Here is a 19,108-nt window from a genome sequence, read left to right on the forward strand (position 1 = left end):
CGCGGGCGGTGTTTAGTCGATACTAATGTATTCACATGTTTCCAATTTGAAGGTTTTTTTCATATTGTGAAGGATTAAGAAATAAAACAAAATTTTATTTACCATCGCTTTATTGAGAACAAATTATATTTAAGTTTTAAGATTAATGTTTTATGAAGAAGAAAAATCGTAAGAGGTTTTATCAAATGAATATTGTTCGGTTTAAATGGCATTAGTAAAGCGGAATCGGGTCGGCTTGCGTGGCTCTCTTCAAAGCTAAAACTATGAGGCGCGGCGGTGAAGCAGCAATTCTCACTATGCATTGTTCTAACAATATTCTCCAGCGTATAGCTGCTCTATCATCGGAACTCATACTTTGCAACTGGTTACCCTATAATTACGATAAACAGTAGAATATAATATGTAATAGACCTACAATATTCAAAAACGTAAAAAAGTCAGTGCTGTAGTTAGGAGTCGTGATACGACAATATTAAAAAAACGATACTGCCGAATATTTATCTAAGTACATAGGTATATGAATATACATATTAATATCATGTTCCGATAGCTAAATATTTTGTTTCCAACACATAGGTACTTAGTACTGTTTGAGGTTTGGTAATTCTTGTACAACCTGCATTTTGAAAATGTGCATTTATTAATAGTTTTTCGGAGAATTTCCAAATGTGTTGTTTGATTTTACTACTTATTGAAATACTGTCATCGGAACACGATTAAAACAGCCGAGCCTACGGTGGTGGAATTTTATGAGGGAAGCGTAAATTTAGCAGTGAACATCTTGCGACTGATTTCTGATGATTATGAGGAATACCTTATAAATATTGGTTCTTTTCAAATGAATTTGACAGCACCAGTGGTATGCGGTAGCTTAGATGTGTTCTTGTCATGTCCATGCTTGCAATTTATAAAATCGTACAGTAACTAAATACAATAGCTAAATTAAGTTTTTATTTTATTGCCCTTGTAGGCAGGCGAGCATACGGCCCACTTGATGGTGAGTGGTTACCGTCGCCCACAGACTTCAGCAATGCCAGGGGCAGAGCCAAGCCGCTGCCTACTACAATAATGTAAGCGAATGAGTAGAAACAAATATTGTGTAAATAAAGATATCTTGTTATCAAAATGCTTACGGAACATCCTATAGCGTCTTCCAGAACGTTTATTGGAAGACGTGCAGTAAGTTCACCGGTGTGGTCAGTAAAACGTACTTTTAAATCATCGGTATTTTCGTTCCTAAATAATATAAAATTTATGTTTATAACATCGTGTATATGTTAGCGGTGGGGCGTGCTGTGAGCCGTGCGAGTATTGAGGTCGATGTCTCAAATTGTTGTTTAAGGGCTGTTCCATCTAATAAATTGGAACGCAAAACTGCTTTACGACAGGAATGTGTAGGATACCCACAGGTACACTCACAATATCTGTCACCAATAATATCATAAAAATAAAAGGTTACACCGATTAAATATGTAATTATTATATCTATTGCATAGACGGGTGAACGAGTTTACGGCCTACCTGGTGTTAAGTGGTTACTGAAGCCCATAAACATTGCAATGTCAATGCCGTCGTTTACTTCTAAACACTTTATGTACATATACTTAGTCATTACGCAAAATTGTTTTTTGCTGGTTCGATTTTTATTGTTCGACGTTATTCCTTAAACGCCGTCTGTTCATGTTCATTTACATGATAAACAACTTAATATTCACTATTTGATATACTTAGATATGTGACTTATTTTAGAGAAACCTATTTTTGGCTTGTTAGGTCACATTTTTTACTGATGGTAGGACATCTTGTGAGTCCGCACGGGTAGGTACCACCACCCTGCCCATTTCTGCCGTGAAGCAGTAATGCGTTTCGGTTTGAAGGGTGGGGCAGCCGTTGTAACTATACTGAGATCTTAGAACTTATATCTCAAGGTGGGTGGCGCATTTACGTTGTAGATGTCTATAGGCTCCGGTAAACACTTAACACCAGGTGGACTGTGAGTTTGTCCACCCATCTATGCAATAAATAAATAAAACGGTATGTACACAGTGGCGGATTTACCCTAAGGCCCGGTAGGCCCGGGCTTAGGGCGGCCCCAATCGTGTCAAAAAACTTATTATGCTGAGAAAGGGGCGACTGATGGCTTGGGGCCTAGGGCGGCCGAGACTGCAAATCCGCCACTGTATGTACACTCTATTTAACAAATGTAATATAAGGAATTTTGATCTTCGATTTATACCTTAATAATACCTATGCCGTTTTGGATGATATTAGGTAGTTTATGTTACGTGTAGAACGGTAAAATAAAATTCTTGTACATTTTATTGATATCTTCTAAGTCCAAATTCGTTAATAACGCATGTAGAGCTGCACAGAATGGAGCACCGGTGCTCAGTCTGTCTTTGACTTGAGAGACGGAGGCGGCGCACGCCTTCTCCCCACTCCAGGCGGCCCATGCCGCTGCTTCTCCCCCACCTAAGAATCTTTTATGTAAGTTTTTTTATTTACTGCCCTTTTAGGCAGGCGGGACCGTATAGCCCACCTGATGATGATTGGTTACCGTCGCCCGCAATGCCAGGGGCAGAGCTAAGCCGCTGTCTACCGTTAAGTACTCTCCACAAGCCTCGTTTGAATAAGGACGTGTCATAGCGCTCGGGAAGCACCGTGGAGGGGAGCTCATTCCAAAGCCGGATAGTACGTGGCTCTTTGTTCGTGGCGTTTGTGGTTCATGGCGTTCCTCTTCGATTAAGTTGAGAATGAGCATTTGTTTGAAAGTTAATGATATGACCCATACGCGGGGTTATTTTACCAATTAGGTCAAGGATTTACCAATTTTGTTTAAACCATAATCCCCCATAATTCAGTTTACAGTTATTTACCAGTTAGACCAAGGATGTCCAATTTTGCTCAAACCGTAAACCCTCGTAATTCAGAAACAGTTAGACGTGGAAAGGCTGAAAGGAAGTCCAATGGATGCAACCATGACAAAAAATATTAGGTAATGTAAAGTCGTGCATTGCGGAACACTTTGCATAAATTTTCAAAGCGTAGCAGCTAGAAGCAGTTTGCATTCAATTTACCTTCAATGCGTCAATTCGGAGCCGCAATTATTTAAGTTTTCAATTTGCCTGTCAACTTCAAATCTTGACTGAACCCAACTTCACAAGTAGGCCAAAGTAAAAGGACCACAGACATATAATTAAACACAACATAATAAGTAAACAAACAAACAATTCCTTACGTGTGCTAGCTTGATTTTGGATATAAAGTCGCAAAGCTTCAGCATCGGCCGTGTGCGGTTGATGCGTTATTACGCTTCGAGCACATATTTGCGCTTTCACGGCCTTCCCACGCCAAGACACCCTGGCGTCGGCTATGAAAAGCACGCTCTCCAGCGGCCGCCAATCTTCAGCTCTGAGTTTGTATGGGTTTTTACAAAACTGTACGATTTATTTCATTGAAAATATAAACCAAAAGCATGGGGGCGTTCATTAATTACGTAGGGTGTTCTAGGGGGGAGGGGATCAAGGTAAATCTTTCCAAATCTCCCCCTTACGGGGGAGGGGGGGCCTTAGCAAATATCACTTTTTTTTTTCTAGCAGTAAACGGTGTAAAATTGCATGAAAAATTATTTGTATTATTTCTAGCATAAAATATGGACAAATTCGACACAATAGTGTTTGTCGTATTAGTCCGAACCCCGCAGAGCAGCTAAGTAGCGCTCGATTTGTCTAAGCGCTATCGACACGTGCGAATCGCAGTCGTCTTTAATTAGTTTTATGATTGTGATTTTAAATTACGGTAATATTGATAAATACTAGTATACCTACTATATTTGCTAGTCTTCAATAAAAGTAATAAAACAAGTTGTTTTTTTATTTTATTTTTTTCTCAATAATCCAACTCGTTTACAGCCAAAACATAAATTTTGAAGAATCTCGCGTGAGATTAGGGGAGGGGGAGAGAGTTGAGAAATTTCTTATGAAATCTCACCAAAAGAGTAGGGAGAGCGAGAAAATTCTCAATAATGCCTCACGCAATGAATGAAATGGTATGGTGCGCTCTTACGGGAATGTGTTTGTACTTATACTCTTAATTTCTTTGTGTTTTATCTAATTCAAAAAAATGTAGGGTAATAAATGAAACAATGTTCTGCAATCGACGATCAGTCGCTAGTACGATTCAGAATATGGGTGTCGTTAATACTGCCTATTTTTATCCGATTTTAATGTTGATACAATTGAAACTTCGATCGTTTGTGTCAAGAGGCCCCCAGATTGAGCAAGAATGTTTCGATGTGTGTGGGCTCTAGTAAGCACTTTACACCAGACTGGCCGTGAGCTCGTTCACCTTTCTACGCAATAAATACTGTGTGCGTAGTGCGAGTTTCACGTCATTACGGACCCTCCTGATCCATTAACGGTGCTTTTAGGCACCACAAGCACCGGTCACCGTCCTCGTCGAACCCGTCGCTTGCGACGAAGGGCTCGACGAGCGAATTAACCCACAGACACAGCCCACTGAGTTTCTCGCCGGATCTTCTCAGTGTGTCGCGTTTCCGATCCGGTGGTAGATTCTGCGAAGCACTGCTCTTGCTAGGGTCAGTGTTAACAACTCTCCGGGTTGAGCCCCGTGAGCTCACCTACAAACGTTAGGGTGAAGCTGAAATAGCCTCTCAAGGATATCAGCATAGGTAGGAAAGAAAAAAAAATAGTGCGAGAACAGCGGCCCTAGCGGCAAACGTAGGCAAACGTTTCAACTACATACAAATTAGAGTTAACTTTTACGCTAGCGAGAACGTTAAAAATTCGCACCAAGCACACTGATGTCGGAGCTGTTGAACGTGTCAAGTTTGAATTTAGTTTATCATTAATTAGTTTAAGCCCGTAGTCATCTATGCAGCTAACCTTTGAATGGTATCCGCATCAAACATGTCCAAGGTGACAGCAGCAGGTGTCGTGTTATCTATAACTTCAATTGAACGAATGGACATTTCCGTACCTACAAATTACGGAAGCGCTGCGTTTACAATATGATCGTAGAAAGCTGATTGCAGTGTAGTCTGGCTGCAGCCTTGGTATCATAGATAATATACCTACTTCATATTTAAGACCTGGTTTGCTGATGACGAAGACCATAGAAACAACATTAACGTTTACCCCCTCTTACCCCTGAAACGTCATCAGTTGACATTAGCAGTAGACAACTTTCATTCGTGCTCACATTTCAATACATTTCTGATTTGTTTTCATGTGATTAATGTTAGAGCGCCAATTTTTGTACAGTTTACTCAGTCTAACGATATAGCATTCCGCAGATAGCTTCAGCCGTGTGGTTCTTCGCCCACTTTATATTACTTTGACAGAAACCTGTCCCCAGCGGTGAGAAAAAAGCCTATAGTCTTTCGTAGGAAAAATTGGATGAGTTATTTGAGCTTGAAAACGTAACAGACAAACAATTTTGTATTTATAATATTTCTAGCGTGGTCAAAGGAAATGTGTCAGGGTAGTTCCTAGGGGCATGGTCTGTAATGTGAAACAGACTACATATATTAATTTATAATGAAACGTTCTACATTCGTTGAGGCTAGTAAGCATACTTTTTTTATTACCTACCCGTTTTAGTTTTAATCTTCTTGGCGGACATCACACTCTTTACTACAACGAGGAGATCTACGTAAACATTATTGGCTTCTTCTGCAAATGAAGAATTTTTGGATGATGAATGTATGATTTATTTGTTTAAAGCTAATAAATGCGTAGACGAACAATAAATAACCTGGAAGCTTGAGTACTTCGGCGAGCCCATAGTATGCAGATGAATGCTTTGAAGGTATGTGGAGGAGTGGCAAATAAGAGCTTTGCATGTCGCTCCCATGTATACTCACGTCTGAAGCGCCCTCGTTTATTGAAAGGTAGAATGGCGACGATACCTTGAATTAAAAATTAACTATTAGCGACTATACGAGTACATCAAACCTGTGTCTTATTGAGATTTGAAAAAAATGCAAGTTTTTTAATATTGAACACATTATGATTAATTAACTAAAAGGGTTTAGGATTCGCTCGTAAGATTGATTATTTTATTGTTGAGACGGCCAATGTTCTCACGGCTCTGGTGCTGGATGGTAACCGGCGGAGGTGTCTTATCAACCCACTGAGTTTCGTTTCAAATAAATACGTTATTCATTACAAGTATTTAAGTTTAAAGAAATTTCCCTTCACTTAATTTTAATGAGTATCTCGCTATGAGTATTTTAATGAGAAGATATCGTAGTTTTAAAATAACGTTGCAGCAAAATAATGATCAAGCGCGTAATATTAAGATACAAGGCGCCGGCCGGCCGTTGTGCGACAGCACAGGATATGAAGAATAACAAGAAACACCTAAATCACTTCAAGATAGGCTTTTAAAATTATAGATTTTTCTGAATTTCTCCAGGATCCCATCATCAGATCTTGATGATTACAGGGCCACTCGTCTACCCTTTCGAACAAAAAAAGAAAAATGAATTGTCAGAATCGGTTCAAGCATTCTTGAGAAATCGGTGAACATACATAGATAAAAAATGGTGGTCGGTCCGGTCATCGTTCTCGTCGAACCTGTCGCTTGCGACGAAGGGCTCGACAAGTAAATTAACCCTCTGACACAGCCCACTGAGTTTCTCGCCGGATCTTCTCAGTGGGTCGCGTTTCCGATCCGGTGGTAGATTCTGCGAAGCACGACTCTTGCTAGGGTTCGTGTTAGCAACGTCATTAGGTTTGAGCCCCGTGAGCTCACCTACTAGTTAAGGCGACGTTGATAGGTATAAGCCTCTCAAGGCTATCAGCTTAGGTAGGAAAAAAAAGAAAAGAAAAGGTGGTCGGATTGATAACCTCCTCTTTTGAAGTCAGTTAAGAAGCGTGATTTTGGTACCTTAAATAGCTCATTAACATTCTACTATTCAAAAATATTTTCACTTTCCACGTAAATGAAGTCGCGGGTAAAATTTAGCGTTATGCCAAAGTGACTATTCCACGCGGACGACCTCGCGGGCAAATATTAGCTATTTACTAGTTTGATTAAGTAGGTATTTATTATATTATTTCATGTCGAATACTTTAGTTTTCATGAATAGCTTACCTGAGGTCTGAAATTTTCATTCTCACCAGTTTTAATGCATATCTTGGGTGCAGTAATTTCTACTGCAAGAAAACAATTTAAAACAGGATTTAAAATAGGATTTTGATTTTATTATTTTAAGATGTTTACAGATAAGTACTAACCAATGTCACCAACGAGAAAACGTTCATAGAAAGTAAACACAAAGTATTCCGAACCCCACACATCAATATTGATTGTATCGACTTCTGAATCTCTCAATGTGAAAGATGTAACGGCTCTAGATTCCCCATTTTTTCTCCGTGAACTGATGGTACGAGGACTATTTTTAGCTATTATGATACCCAATATGAGTGCATTTTTTTGGTTAATATTTAAAGCATTAAGGCAAACTTTTTGAACTCCAGCCATACTTATATTTAAATAGACCACCACAACAATAAGGAGAGTTAAAATTTGTATTAGTTGATTAGATTAGTTTGTGTGGTACGTAGGTAGGTAGGTATCTTATATAATATTTTTGAAATAAATTTGGCGCTTCAAACTGCTTTCATAAGTTGCATTTTCCACTTTAATGGGCGAAGGGGTCATAGTCTATAAAACCAGGTCAAATGTAAATGTGTCCCGAAAACTTAATTTAAACTCACTTAACACGTTGAACGCCACATGAAAAAAATCGATATTTTCATTCAGGCCACGTTGCTCACCGGTGAGCCTTATCTTACTGAACCGTTCGGGCCATTAGGAGTCACCTGTGAGCCGCGTGAGGGTTACAACGTAAACGTAAACGTTTCTTACAAGCCACAGATTGCACCAATCAAACAAAATGGAAGTGAGCCGCGTGGCCCTTTAGCCTAGCCGAACGCGTTGGTTTTCAAATCCAATAGAAAATTGTAGTTTTTATCAAGACATCTTAAAATATCTTATAAACTAGACGGTAATTTTTATCATCCGTGGAAGTTATTGCATTTTATGAATTTTAGAATTAAAATCTCAAGTTGATAAAATTACTCATTTCTGATTTTAGCTTGGCCCAAATGGTATAGTACGTTAGCCCACCGGTGGGCTGCATTGCGTACAACGTGTTGTTTTAAATTAAGTGTATTATCTATGGTTATTAAATTTATTCTAATAGGACTTTTTGGCGGGAACGCGAGCAGTGAAGTTGTGTGATTTGTTTTATTTTGTCTATTTAGTGTTTTTTCAGGTTTAAATGTGTAATAACGGTGGTTTATTAACTGTTTAGTATCTGTGGAAGTGCACAAATGTGGGAAAATAAAATAAAGCCACTGAACGTAGCTTCTCGGTTTCCTCCAAGAAGTCCACTGAAAAAATCTTAGTAAGTGACCACCATTTTACTGAGATTATATTTCATCTCATTTGATTTAATTTCATCCTAATTGATTAATGTCTCAAATTAATCATCTTCATTTCATTTCATTTCACTTCACTCCTTAATATAATTTTTCATAAAAATAAGAATATACATTAAAATAAGATATGACTTAAAAGTCTTAGTTACCAGGTCATAAAATCCCTTTAAAAAAAGCGGCAAATTAATGAAAAAATAACTGAAGCTAAAGAATTATTAAAAGTCTGGGGAAGGTCTAAAAAAACAAGTGAAGTGAATAAATTAATAAGTCGAATAGCTAAGAGAGGAAATTCATTCACAACATAAACTTTAAGCACCAATAAGATGCTTTTAAAAGTATCGCCGAAATCAACAGCAGATGAGGAATTCTCTTCCCACGATCTAGAGAGACAAATTGTTGACTACACTGATAGTTCTACACGGTTTTATGAAGCACCACGAGATTTTTCCAAGCAGTACGCCCATATATATTCAGCTAGGTTATGTACATTCCGAAATATTTTGACTCCGCTGATAAAAAATAAGTGGTCAAATAAATACAAGATTTTAAAGCTTTGTGATTTACGTGAAAGCGGTACCTCTTGTGTTATAATTGGAACACTGTTCAAACTGCAAGAATTGAAACCAAGCATTCTGAAAGAGCTTTCAGATCAGCTTGAGATTATACCACAACCAACTAGGTAAATTGGACTCTACATTTAATAAAATGCTGTTTAATTAAAAGGTAATGTTGAAATATTAAAAATTCTATCTTTTAGGACTCATTTCGTCCATGATTCCGATAGCCTTGTGTTAGAAGATGAATTGCAAAGAATCAAACTTGTAAGCGATGTTATAGATATCCATCAAGTAGTCACTGGAGTTGTATGTGCAATTTTAGGTATTTAAAATCCATAATCATCTGTTCTATGTTATGATGATTGAAATAAAACACTAAAGTTTATTTTCATTATAGGATCTGAAGATGAGGATGGTATATTTACTGTTAAAGATGTCTGTTGGCCTGGTTGCAGTATACAAAAACCACTTCCAGTTAGAAATGAAGACAGGTTATTTCATCAACTTATATGCTGGATAAAAATCACTGTTGCTAAAGGTTCACATAGTATGTAACAAAATAAACTACATTCCCTTAATTGATTTTTTTCCCTTCTAGATACATAGTACTTATGTCGGGTTTAAATATGGCATCAAAGTCTGCAGATCAAATTTTGTCCTTGCACTTATTTTTGGAATGGATGTCAGGATTAGCAGGCACATCTTATTATCAAGAAGAAGTTTCTAAAATTGTACGAGTTATAATAGCCGGTAAACTATAAGCTTAAAAGTTAAAATGGTTCATGTTTATGTATGTATGTATGTTATGAAATTGTATGAAACTCCATTAGTGTTTTAAAGTTATTTCTTTGGGCATAAATAACATTTAATAATCAAGTAAAAACTTATAAATAGATAAAATAAATAAATAAAGTAAGTAAGGATTTAGAAGTATAATGTGTGCTGGCTTGGGAAGTTACTAATGCTGTTTCTGGGTTGTAGTGTAACATAGTCACCAAATACATTATAATCGAGATTTCAATCATGTCTAAAGTAGTGACTATTCAAACCAACGACATACATACCATGTTGGTTTGAATAGTTGCATTATATGGCAGTTCACTTTAATAGGAATAATCTATGCATGCATAATTTACTTTGGTAAACGGAGAGGAGTGCCGAAACAGAGAGTAACAAGCACTGTTAGCAAGTTCAAAATGTTAACAGACTTATATTAATTTTGTACACACAAAAAATACATATTATAGAAAAATATAAACTAACTTAAACAAATATTAACACAAAAAGTAAAGAACGTAAAATGTTTAATTCCTAGGTGGAGTGTTTGCAAATCATTCAGATGAAAGTGTTCTAAATGAATCAGATGTCATATCGTCAGCAGAATTGGTGGATTCATTGGCAGCAGCTATTAGTGGTGTGGCTCCTTTAGACATAATGCCAGGATGCAAAGATCCTAATGATGTAATGTTACCACAAAAACCTTTTCATTACTGTAAGTATCCATTTTATCCATAGGTTAGCTTAAAATTATCATTACTTAATAATTTTACCAGGCTTTTTCAGAACAAAATTGCTATTTAATGCTGGAAATTAAAGAATTTACACTCATAATAATCTTATTATAGGTTTGTTCCCTAAAGCTACTGAATACAAATCGTTCCGCCGTGTTTCTAATCCTTATGAATGTGAAATAGGAGGTAAGGATCATTGCTAGCCATTATGAAAATATATCATTTACTATTACTGTTAACTGAGGAATTTGGTTGAAACATATAATTATTTATTTTAGGGTTGTTATGTTTAGGTACTTCAGGAGAGCCAGTAAAGGATATAATGAGATATAGTAACTTAGATAATAGTCAAGAGGTACTTAAAAAAACATTGGAATGGAGGCATTTAGCACCAACATGTCCTGATACGGTACCTTGTACCCCAAGTGTGGATACAGATCCATTTATTATTTATAACTGTCCAGCTATTTATTTTAGTGGAAATGCTGATGAATTTGGAACTACCTTATATGAAGGTTTGAAACATTCTATAAATTAAAAATTCTTGGCAATATTCCCTTAATAGAACAAGAAATTTAAAAACATAATTGGTTTCAGGAGAAGAAGGGCAACGCATCAGAATAGTATCAATTCCAGATTTTTGTAATACTAAATCGATAGCAATTATCAATTTAGCAAATTTGGAATGTTACAGCATGAGTTTTTCTTGATTTTCATATAATTTGGAATAAATTGATTAAGTGCACAAATTTATTATATCAGTTTTCAGTATAGCTATATATACCAAAACCTTTAATACAATTGTTATTAAATATATCGGCGCAATCCTGCTATTTCGTTAAAGTTAACTGTTTCCTCAATGTTGAAATTGTTGGTTAACGGTATAAGCCCAACGCAAGTCAACAAATGCTTAAGGCTGTATTTAGGAAAATGAATTGGTTTTTCCTACCTAAGCTGATAGCCCTAGCGGCTATTTCAGCGTAGCCTTAACTTTAGTAGGTGAGCTCACGGGGCTCAAACCTGACGATGTTGCTAACACGAACCCTAGCAAGAGTCGTGCTTCGCAGAATCTACCACCGGATCGGAACGCGACCCACTGAGAAGATCCGGCGAGAAACTCAGTGGGCTGTGTCTGAGAGTTAATTTACTCGTCGAGCCCTTCGTCGCAAGCGACGGGTTCGACGAGAACGGTGACCGGTGCTTGAAGTACCTAAAAGCACCGTTAGTGGATCAGGAGGATCCGAGATGACGTGTTTAGGGCGACGTCGACTGCTTTCCATTCTGTCCGCAGGATCGGGAATGTAGTTACCGGCGGCCACGATGAGAGGGTTCTCGTGTCGTGCCGCTTTATCGAAGTGGCGCATGGACGCCGACTGCAGATACTTACTGATGGACTCTAAGTCCAGGTCGTCATGGAGGTCGACGTTCCTGACGAACCACGGGGCTCCGACGGCTATCCTGCAAAAACGGGATTGAATAATTTGAAAGGATTTTAAGTGTATGCGGGCCGCGTGAGCGAACACTACACTTGCATAGGTCATGACGGGGCGTATGCAAGTTTTGTAGAGTGTCACCTTATTTCTAAGGGACATTTTACTTCGCCTACATATCATCGGGTAGAGACGTCCTAGAATGAAGGCGGCACGGTCGCGTACCGTCTTGATGTGGGGGCGGAATGTCATCCTACTGTCGAGGGTGACGCCTAAATATTTGACCTTCGGGGCCCACGGTATGGGCTGGTCGTACATCGTGATTGGGCGAACGGCGGGGGCGGGGGTGTTGACGCGCCTAGTCGGGAGAGGGATGCTCAGCGTGGTGTTCGGAGGGCGACCCCTTTTGAAGAGCACCGCTGTGCTTTTCGTGGGGTTAATGTCGATGCGCCACTTCCGGAACCACTGTCCCATGGTGGTAGCTGCGGTCTGAAGTCGTCGATGAAGCAACGCCTTCTTCCTACACGAGTAGTAGATGGCGGTGTCATCGGCGAAGAGCGCCAGATGGGTCTCCGGAGACCGGGGTATATCGTTGATATACAAACTGAATAGTAACGGGGAGAGGGCGGAGCCTTGCGGGACTCCGGCTGTGACGTGACGGGGCCGGGAACGCGTTCCCTCGACTCGATATCGGAACGAACGGTTCGACAAGTAGTCTCGTATGATGAGCACGAGTCTGTCTGGCACTCCCATGTTATACAGTTTGTATATCAAACCGTTGTGCCAGACTTTGTCGAACGCCTTCGCTATATCGAAGAAGAGGGCTCCTGTCGGAATGGGTTTCCGCCTGTTCAGCCCTAGTAAGATGTGCTCCGTGAGGCGGTGCACTTGATGGACGCACGAGTGTCTGGCGCGGAATCCAAACTGCTCGTCTATAAGAATTTTATTCGCGGATACGAAGTCCCAGAGGCGTTTACGAAGGAGCCGTTCGTATAGTTTGCCTATCGCCGGGAGGAGACTGATGGGGCGGTAACTCGCGGTTTCGTTCTTCGGTTTGCCCGGCTTGTGTATGCCGATAACGCCGCTTCTTTCCACGCCGCGGGAAAGATGCAGTTCGTCATAGCAGCATTTAATATGGTGGCCAACATCGTTATCAGTTGGGCTGGTAACAGTTTAAGCGCGCGGTTGCGGATGCCGTCGGAGCCGGGAGCTTTCCGTGGTTGTAGGCTATCGATCGCCTCCTTGACCTCGGAAGTGGTAATGGGGGGTAACGCGTCCGAGGGCGGCAGGGAAGCTCTGCGCTCGACCTCCCTGTCGACGAACTCGGTGTGTTCGGGGTCCGCGTGTTGAGTGCTGGTGGTGCACTGCTCTTGCAGTGCATCGGCCAGCAACTCTGCCTTGTCATCGTCATCGTAAGCCGGTGGTTGGCCTGAGGGGCGTACGAGAGGCGGCATAGTGGCTATAGTTTCGGACTTGAGGGTCCTAGCTAGTTGCCAGTATGCTTGGTGAGTGGGCGCGAGTTCTTCTAAATAACTATCCCAGTTTTCGTTTCGGGCGTCGCTTAAGCGGGATTTGACCTCCCGCTGTAAGCGACGCATCCGAGTCCGGTTTGAATCCGTGGGATATCGATCGTAGGCCCGGATTGCCGCGTTTCTAATTCTAACTAGGTCCCTAAGTTCGGGGGAAAGTCTGATGCGGTGGAAGCAGTCCTCCACATCGACTTGTTTCGAGGATCTTATGATCGCCGTCGAGACGTGATCAGTGAAGATGTTTATGGATTCGACGGTATCCTCGGGGGATGGAGTTGAATCCGGGCCGCAAGGGAGGATTGGTGGAGCGGTGTCAGCTAAGCACGTGCCCAGCTTCTTCCAATCCACCATGGTCCTCGTATCTGGTTCGCGGTTGAGTGGGCGACCGAGCTGCATGACGACAGGTCGGTGGTCTGAGTCGAGTTCTGACATTGCCTCGATGGAGCGTAAGCGCAGAGTTACGTTCCTCAGCAGTGCCAGATCTATTGTGCTCGGACGACGCGCGGCGTTGTACGGATAGCACGTGGGGGTCGGGGGGTTGAATACTTCGAATGTGAGGTCGTCTATGAACGCGTCGAGACGCCTACCGTTCACATTCGTGCGATGGCAGTTCCACCTAGTGTGGTGGCAATTTAAATCGCCTGCCAGGATGACCGCGTCCCCCATACCGAACAGTGTCTCGAGGTCACTGCTCAGGAGGGGTTTGTCAGGGGGGAGATAAACGGATGCGATGACGATCGGCTGGTGTCCCGTCAGCGCGATGCGGCACACTGACGCCTCGATATGTAAGAGCGAGGGAGTATCGAGAGGGACGCAGTGCAGGGCCCTCCTATAGTAAATGACAGTCCCGCCCTTGCGGGCGGAGAGTCTGTCATTCCTAACCATGACGTAGTTCGCGACTTTGGGGTCGCGACGCGAGGGCTTTAGGAAGGTCTCCTGCACCAGAAGGATGTCGATGAGATTATCGCGGAGAAACTCATATACTTGATCGCGCTGACGCGCGAGTCCGTTAGCATTATAAAATGCTAACTTTATGGAACGCGGTTTTTCCCTACCGTTGCACGCCATTGATTACCGGTAATCAAACCAGCGTGCGCTGGACGGACTCGATGACGTCGATGTACTCGAACGTCGCGTTTAGGCGGTCTTCGGCCGTGACCGCTCTGCGCATGGCGTAGGCGAACGCACGCATGCGGTCGATATTTATCGCGGCGATGTAGTCGCGAATAATTGTAAAATCGTTTGAGTGCGCGGGGCCGGGGCGAGGCGCGGGACCGGGCGCGGGCGCGGGGGCGGGGCGCGGCGCGAGTAGAGGTTGCGGCGCGTACCGCGGTTGGGGTGCCGGTGTCGTTCCTGCCTTCGTGAACGGCAACGGTTTCGCCCACGCGGAGACGGTGGGCACCGGAGCCGGTACGAAAGCCGGTTTCGGCGCGCGGGGCGCCGAAGTCTTTGGGCCAGCGGTTTTAGGGGGCGCGTTTGCCGGGCGCTTCCGTGGAGCCTTGGGGCATCCACGGTAGTTGGCCGTGTGTCCCTGCTTGCGGCAGAGTACACAGCTCGGCGGCTCCGTCGCTGTCTCCTTCACGCGCGAGCAATCGGTGGTCGCGTGATCGTCTAAACATTTCACGCAACGCGGTCGCGCGTTGCAGTTACGCGCGGAGTGGCCATATAATTGGCAACGGTGGCACTGCCCGGGAGTGCCGCGTTTGTAGGGGGCCTCTACGGTGACCCCCGATAGGCCGCACACGGTGCGGAGACATGAGGCAATTTTCTTGCCCTCCGGTGTGGCTTCTAGTGCTACGAGCACCATATCGTACGCGAATTTATCGCGACCGCTGTGCATCCGGTGCACGCTTATGACGGGGTAGGACTGACCTACCAGGTCATTTTTGATTTGCTCGACGTCGAGCTCTTTCGGGACTCCGCGTATTACGACGCGGAGTTCACGCTCCTCCTGGAGCGCATAGGTATGATACCCTATGCGTTCCTTGCGGAGGTATGCTGTCAAGGACCTATGGTCGTCGGATGACTCTACTTTGATTTGTATTCCATGCGGAATATTCCTCGCATGGACTACATTTATCTTGTTGGCCTTAAGGGCCAGGGATACGCGATCCCAAGAAGATTTTTCCCGCAGGATGACCGGCGGCGGCGCGGGAACTTTTCGGACGGGCGCGGGCCCGGGGCGCGGCGACGGGGTTGCGCGGCGAGGGGAGTCGGGTGAGACCACGACTTTAGGCCGCGACGCGTTCGCGGCCTTCGGTTGTTTCGGCGCCGCGGACGGTTCCACGGCGCGGGCGCGTTTTTTCCCGCGCGCGACGGTGGTGAACCCTTCCGAGGTTCCCGGTTGGGGACTCGCGGCGGACTCGTACTCCATTTCCGACTCGGAGTCGGAGCCGGAGCTTGCCGCTACGGAGGACGCGATCGACGCGGGCGCGGGGGTGGGGGGCGACATCGGCGAGTCGCGAGGTACCGGCGCGGGGGGCGACAACGGAGAGTCGCGGAGTGCCGGCGCGTCAAGGCCGGCCTTGTAGGCTTCAAATCTCGTGATGATGTCCGGACAAAAATCACGGACGAACTTCAAAAAGAGCGCGCCATTGGCGTCACTCATGGTGACGTGTGTGCCCGGGGGGGGCGTCCCCGGGACTTAAGCAAACTCGCCGAAAGGCGAGTCCCCTGAGTGGGATTTATACCCCCTGCGCTGTACCTGCCAGCAGTGATTTGCAGGGGGGGGATGCCTATGCCGTGAAAACGGCAGTCAGCTGGGATTGGGGTGGAGAGTTTGGGAAGGTGGGACCCCACTGGGTTGTGAGTGCCACAACAAGCGGTGATCGCAGTGGGGGTTCAGTCTTTAAAAAGACTGTTTTGCACGACGGATAGATAAATAAATTTAATAAATGGTAATGAATGAATGAATGTGAATTGGCGTTTTCGAATGCAGAACAAACGAATTCGAATTGCTTTTTCGACCCAAGGTCGCTACGCCAGCGCCCGTGCGTCAGGAATTCACAACAAAGTCGCGATCGACGCGACAGCGACAATGTCGTGTAAACCAAAACACAAGTTCGCGACGGCAGCGACAATAATTCGAGAAAACACGTCCGGACTCGACAGCGTTGCAAACGGAATTGGAAAATGAACAAATTACCCTACGGTTTTAAACGAGCTACTTTTGTCGCACAACCAGTGTGACCAGATTTCATTTGACGAATCAACTGCTTGTGGAGGTTAAAATCTACTGAATTCTACCAAAAAAGAACGAAAAATACTAAAAATCTATTATTATATTTTTTTGCTGTCGTGTTACAACGTAAAAACATGAATGTTTCCATGATTAAACAATTAAATAATTCAATTAACAAAGAAACTATTAATCAAACCACTGTTTTTTTTAAATTAAATTCTAAATAATATAATTCAAAAATAAAAATAATAAAATGAAACTTTTCTTCATCTTTATGTTGGGTAAAACTTTCATAAAGTAGTTTTGAATCCATTAACTCGATAATACTTCTGTCAGGATCAAATCTGCGACATCCTCCTTCCAACTGTCGTAGCCCCTCTTATCCAGGCATTATTGCGGCAACATTCTTATTATTAAATCGATTTCGATCTTGATTTTTAATCCTATTAATATCAGAAATTATTCTTTCTACTTTGGCGTTCGACAAAGGTAGTATGGTCAATTGCTTCACAAATCGGAACAAATTGCCATACCTTGGTGTGCTATTCGCATCACAGATTTGGCGGACTTCACTCCACTTATCCACCATAAAAGCATCTGACGTCGAATTAGAATTTGATATTAAATTAGACACGGAAACATCTACAATATAATTTTAATTCCCTATATTATTTGCCAAAAATTTGCATGTTTTCTGTTGCAACTACAAGATATCGTGATGAAGGGGACATTGCGATATCCTTGTGTATATTTATGTTTAATTTTAAACTTGATTGTAAAAATTCTCAATGAAGGAATTTCCGTTAGTCTATCACACTCTATGCTCACGGAACGAATGGTAAGGAAAAGAATAAAAATTAGTTAGTTACAATCCATTCGATGAAAGAAGGAATAACCCGAATTTATCTGTTATGCCAAAAAAGTACTAGAATAGTTGAAAAGCGTGAATTCTACTAAAATATGCCAAATATCTTTTACATACTAAATTCTGTTGCCAGTACCTCAAAATCTACCAAAAAAGTAGAAATCTACTAAATCTGGTCCCGCTGCGCACAACACCATTCCCGGTCCTGCGGACCAAATGGTAAACAGTCGACGTCGCCCAAAACACGTCATTTCGGATCCTCCGGATCCATTAGCGGTGCTTTTAGGCACCTACCCCAAGCACCGGTCATCGTTGTCGTCGAACTCGTCGTTTGTGACGAAGGGCTCGGCGAGTAAACTAACCCACAGCCCACTGAGTTTTTCGCCGAAGCTGCACAAATGTGGGAAAATGAAACAAAGCCGCTAGACGTAACTTCTCGGGATCCTCTAAAATGTCCACTGAAAAAGTCTCAGTAAATGACGACCATTTTACTGAGATTATATTTCATCCCATATCATCTAATTTCATTTCATTTTCATTTCATTTCATGTCATGTTTCCACAACTTCATTTTATTTCATAATATCATTTTTCATTTAAAAAAGTTTTCATTCAAATTAAAATAAGATTTGACCTAAAGGTCTTAGTTACCAGGTCATAAAATCCCTTAAATAAAAAAATGTATTATCTATGTCTATTACTCATTTATGGCTCGCAGTTAACAGACGTATTTTTGTTTTTTCGTGTAATTTTGCGATCACGATGGGTTTCTAGTATCTAATCGTTTGCACACCAGCGTGTGCCTTCACGCACAATATAAAAATGCTGTAAGTATTTTTGATCATACTGTATTACGAAATCCCAGTGCAAAATAATTACCGAACGGTAAGTTGTTATAGTTCGTAGAACTTTAAAGGATTTACGATGTCCTAAACATTTATTAGCTACATTATTTATGAAGGGTACACTATGCGGATAGTCATTTAAAAAAATAGGATAAGAGGAGATTCAAAGACAAAAAAAACAAATAGTGTTTGCACAACTTTCACTTGGTTGCGCGAGGACCTATTCATTACGCTTCTGCATTCCAAGCTCGAATTGACCCATACTGTAAGTTCATTCCCCCCTTAGTCTATAGTAAAAGTTGTTTATACTGTAATAAGAATATTGGGTTTATTTGGAAGCATAAAGCTTCATTCTACTTGTTTCAACACCTCTATCTATATTATGTATAATGTATTGTAATTACACAGTGATGTCAATATTTTATATTATTAAAGATAGAGAAAGTGTATTATTAAAAGTTCTTAACTGTTTGTTTGTTCATATTTTCATTCAGGTAGTTAGATTTATCAAAACAAAAACTTAAATATATTTAATATATATTATCATATTATTTTAAATATCTATATTAATTTTATGAATTTTATTAAAAGTACTTTTGTAGGGTTACAATTACATACAATAACTTAGACTGGGTTTACTTTTCTAAATTTTATAATTCACACAAAAACAAACTACATAAATACATTACTTACATGTACTTACATGTACATACATGTACA

General features: G+C 41.8%; 3 protein-coding genes across 4 annotated transcripts; 1 reads left to right on the forward strand and 2 right to left on the reverse strand.

Moving 5' to 3' along the window:
- Positions 1-92: 92 nt before the first annotated feature.
- On the reverse strand, positions 93-7,870 carry LOC101745838 (meiosis-specific with OB domain-containing protein). Of its 2 annotated transcripts, XM_021351480.3 has the most exons (9): positions 7,263-7,844; positions 7,120-7,181; positions 5,776-5,929; positions 5,613-5,693; positions 4,905-4,998; positions 3,239-3,411; positions 2,316-2,472; positions 1,134-1,236; positions 93-370 (listed from the first exon to the last, which is right to left on the reverse strand). In XM_021351480.3, the coding sequence occupies exons 1-9, from the start codon at positions 7,507-7,509 to the stop codon at positions 212-214; spliced, it is 1,230 nt and encodes a 409-aa protein (XP_021207155.1). In that variant the 5' UTR covers positions 7,510-7,844; the 3' UTR covers positions 93-211. The 2 variants fall into 2 exon arrangements, with proteins under 2 accessions (XP_021207155.1, XP_004931449.2); XM_004931392.4 differs by lacking the exon at positions 93-370 and having other exon boundaries at positions 390-1,236; positions 7,263-7,870.
- A 367-nt stretch (positions 7,871-8,237) lies between these two features.
- LOC101745581 (DNA polymerase delta subunit 2) lies at positions 8,238-11,288 on the forward strand. The gene is made up of 9 exons (XM_004931390.5): positions 8,238-8,437; positions 8,617-9,150; positions 9,229-9,350; positions 9,426-9,519; positions 9,627-9,778; positions 10,344-10,520; positions 10,654-10,725; positions 10,818-11,054; positions 11,137-11,288. Exons 2-9 carry the CDS (start codon positions 8,795-8,797, stop codon positions 11,247-11,249), a joined length of 1,323 nt encoding a protein of 440 aa, XP_004931447.2. The 5' UTR covers positions 8,238-8,437; positions 8,617-8,794; the 3' UTR covers positions 11,250-11,288.
- LOC134199621 (uncharacterized) lies at positions 11,276-18,238 on the reverse strand. Its single transcript, XM_062670870.1, has 3 exons — positions 17,681-18,238; positions 15,375-17,321; positions 11,276-11,329 (listed from the first exon to the last, which is right to left on the reverse strand). Exons 2-3 carry the CDS (start codon positions 16,104-16,106, stop codon positions 11,276-11,278), a joined length of 786 nt encoding a protein of 261 aa, XP_062526854.1. The 5' UTR covers positions 16,107-17,321; positions 17,681-18,238.
- Positions 18,239-19,108: the final 870 nt, after the last annotated feature.

This window comes from Bombyx mori, chromosome 11 (genome assembly GCF_030269925.1).
Source record: "Bombyx mori chromosome 11, ASM3026992v2".
NCBI classification, from domain to species: domain Eukaryota; kingdom Metazoa; phylum Arthropoda; class Insecta; order Lepidoptera; family Bombycidae; genus Bombyx; species Bombyx mori.

What these genes read in the sequence shown, in the direction of transcription:
- LOC101745838 (XM_004931392.4), bottom strand. Translation starts at nt 7,509, where the DNA reads ATGGCTGGAGTTCAAAAAGTTTGCCTTAATGCTTTAAATATTAACCAA. An exon ending in CGAAGTACTCAAGCTTCCAG is followed by an intron (nt 5,694 to 5,775) that starts GTTATTTATTGT and finishes CTTCATTTGCAG; the next exon opens with AAGAAGCCAATAATGTTTAC. An exon ending in CCAAAATCAAGCTAGCACAC is followed by an intron (nt 2,473 to 3,238) that starts GTAAGGAATTGT and finishes AAAGATTCTTAG; the next exon opens with GTGGGGGAGAAGCAGCGGCA.
- LOC134199621 (XM_062670870.1), bottom strand. Translation starts at nt 16,106, where the DNA reads ATGAGTGACGCCAATGGCGCGCTCTTTTTGAAGTTCGTCCGTGATTTT. An exon ending in AGCAAATCAAAAATGACCTG is followed by an intron (nt 11,330 to 15,374) that starts GTAGGTCAGTCC and finishes ATTGTATTAAAG; the next exon opens with GTTTTGGTATATATAGCTAT.
- LOC101745581 (XM_004931390.5), top strand. Translation starts at nt 8,795, where the DNA reads ATGCTTTTAAAAGTATCGCCGAAATCAACAGCAGATGAGGAATTCTCT. An exon ending in ATTATACCACAACCAACTAG is followed by an intron (nt 9,151 to 9,228) that starts GTAAATTGGACT and finishes TCTATCTTTTAG; the next exon opens with GACTCATTTCGTCCATGATT. An exon ending in AGTTGTATGTGCAATTTTAG is followed by an intron (nt 9,351 to 9,425) that starts GTATTTAAAATC and finishes TTTTCATTATAG; the next exon opens with GATCTGAAGATGAGGATGGT.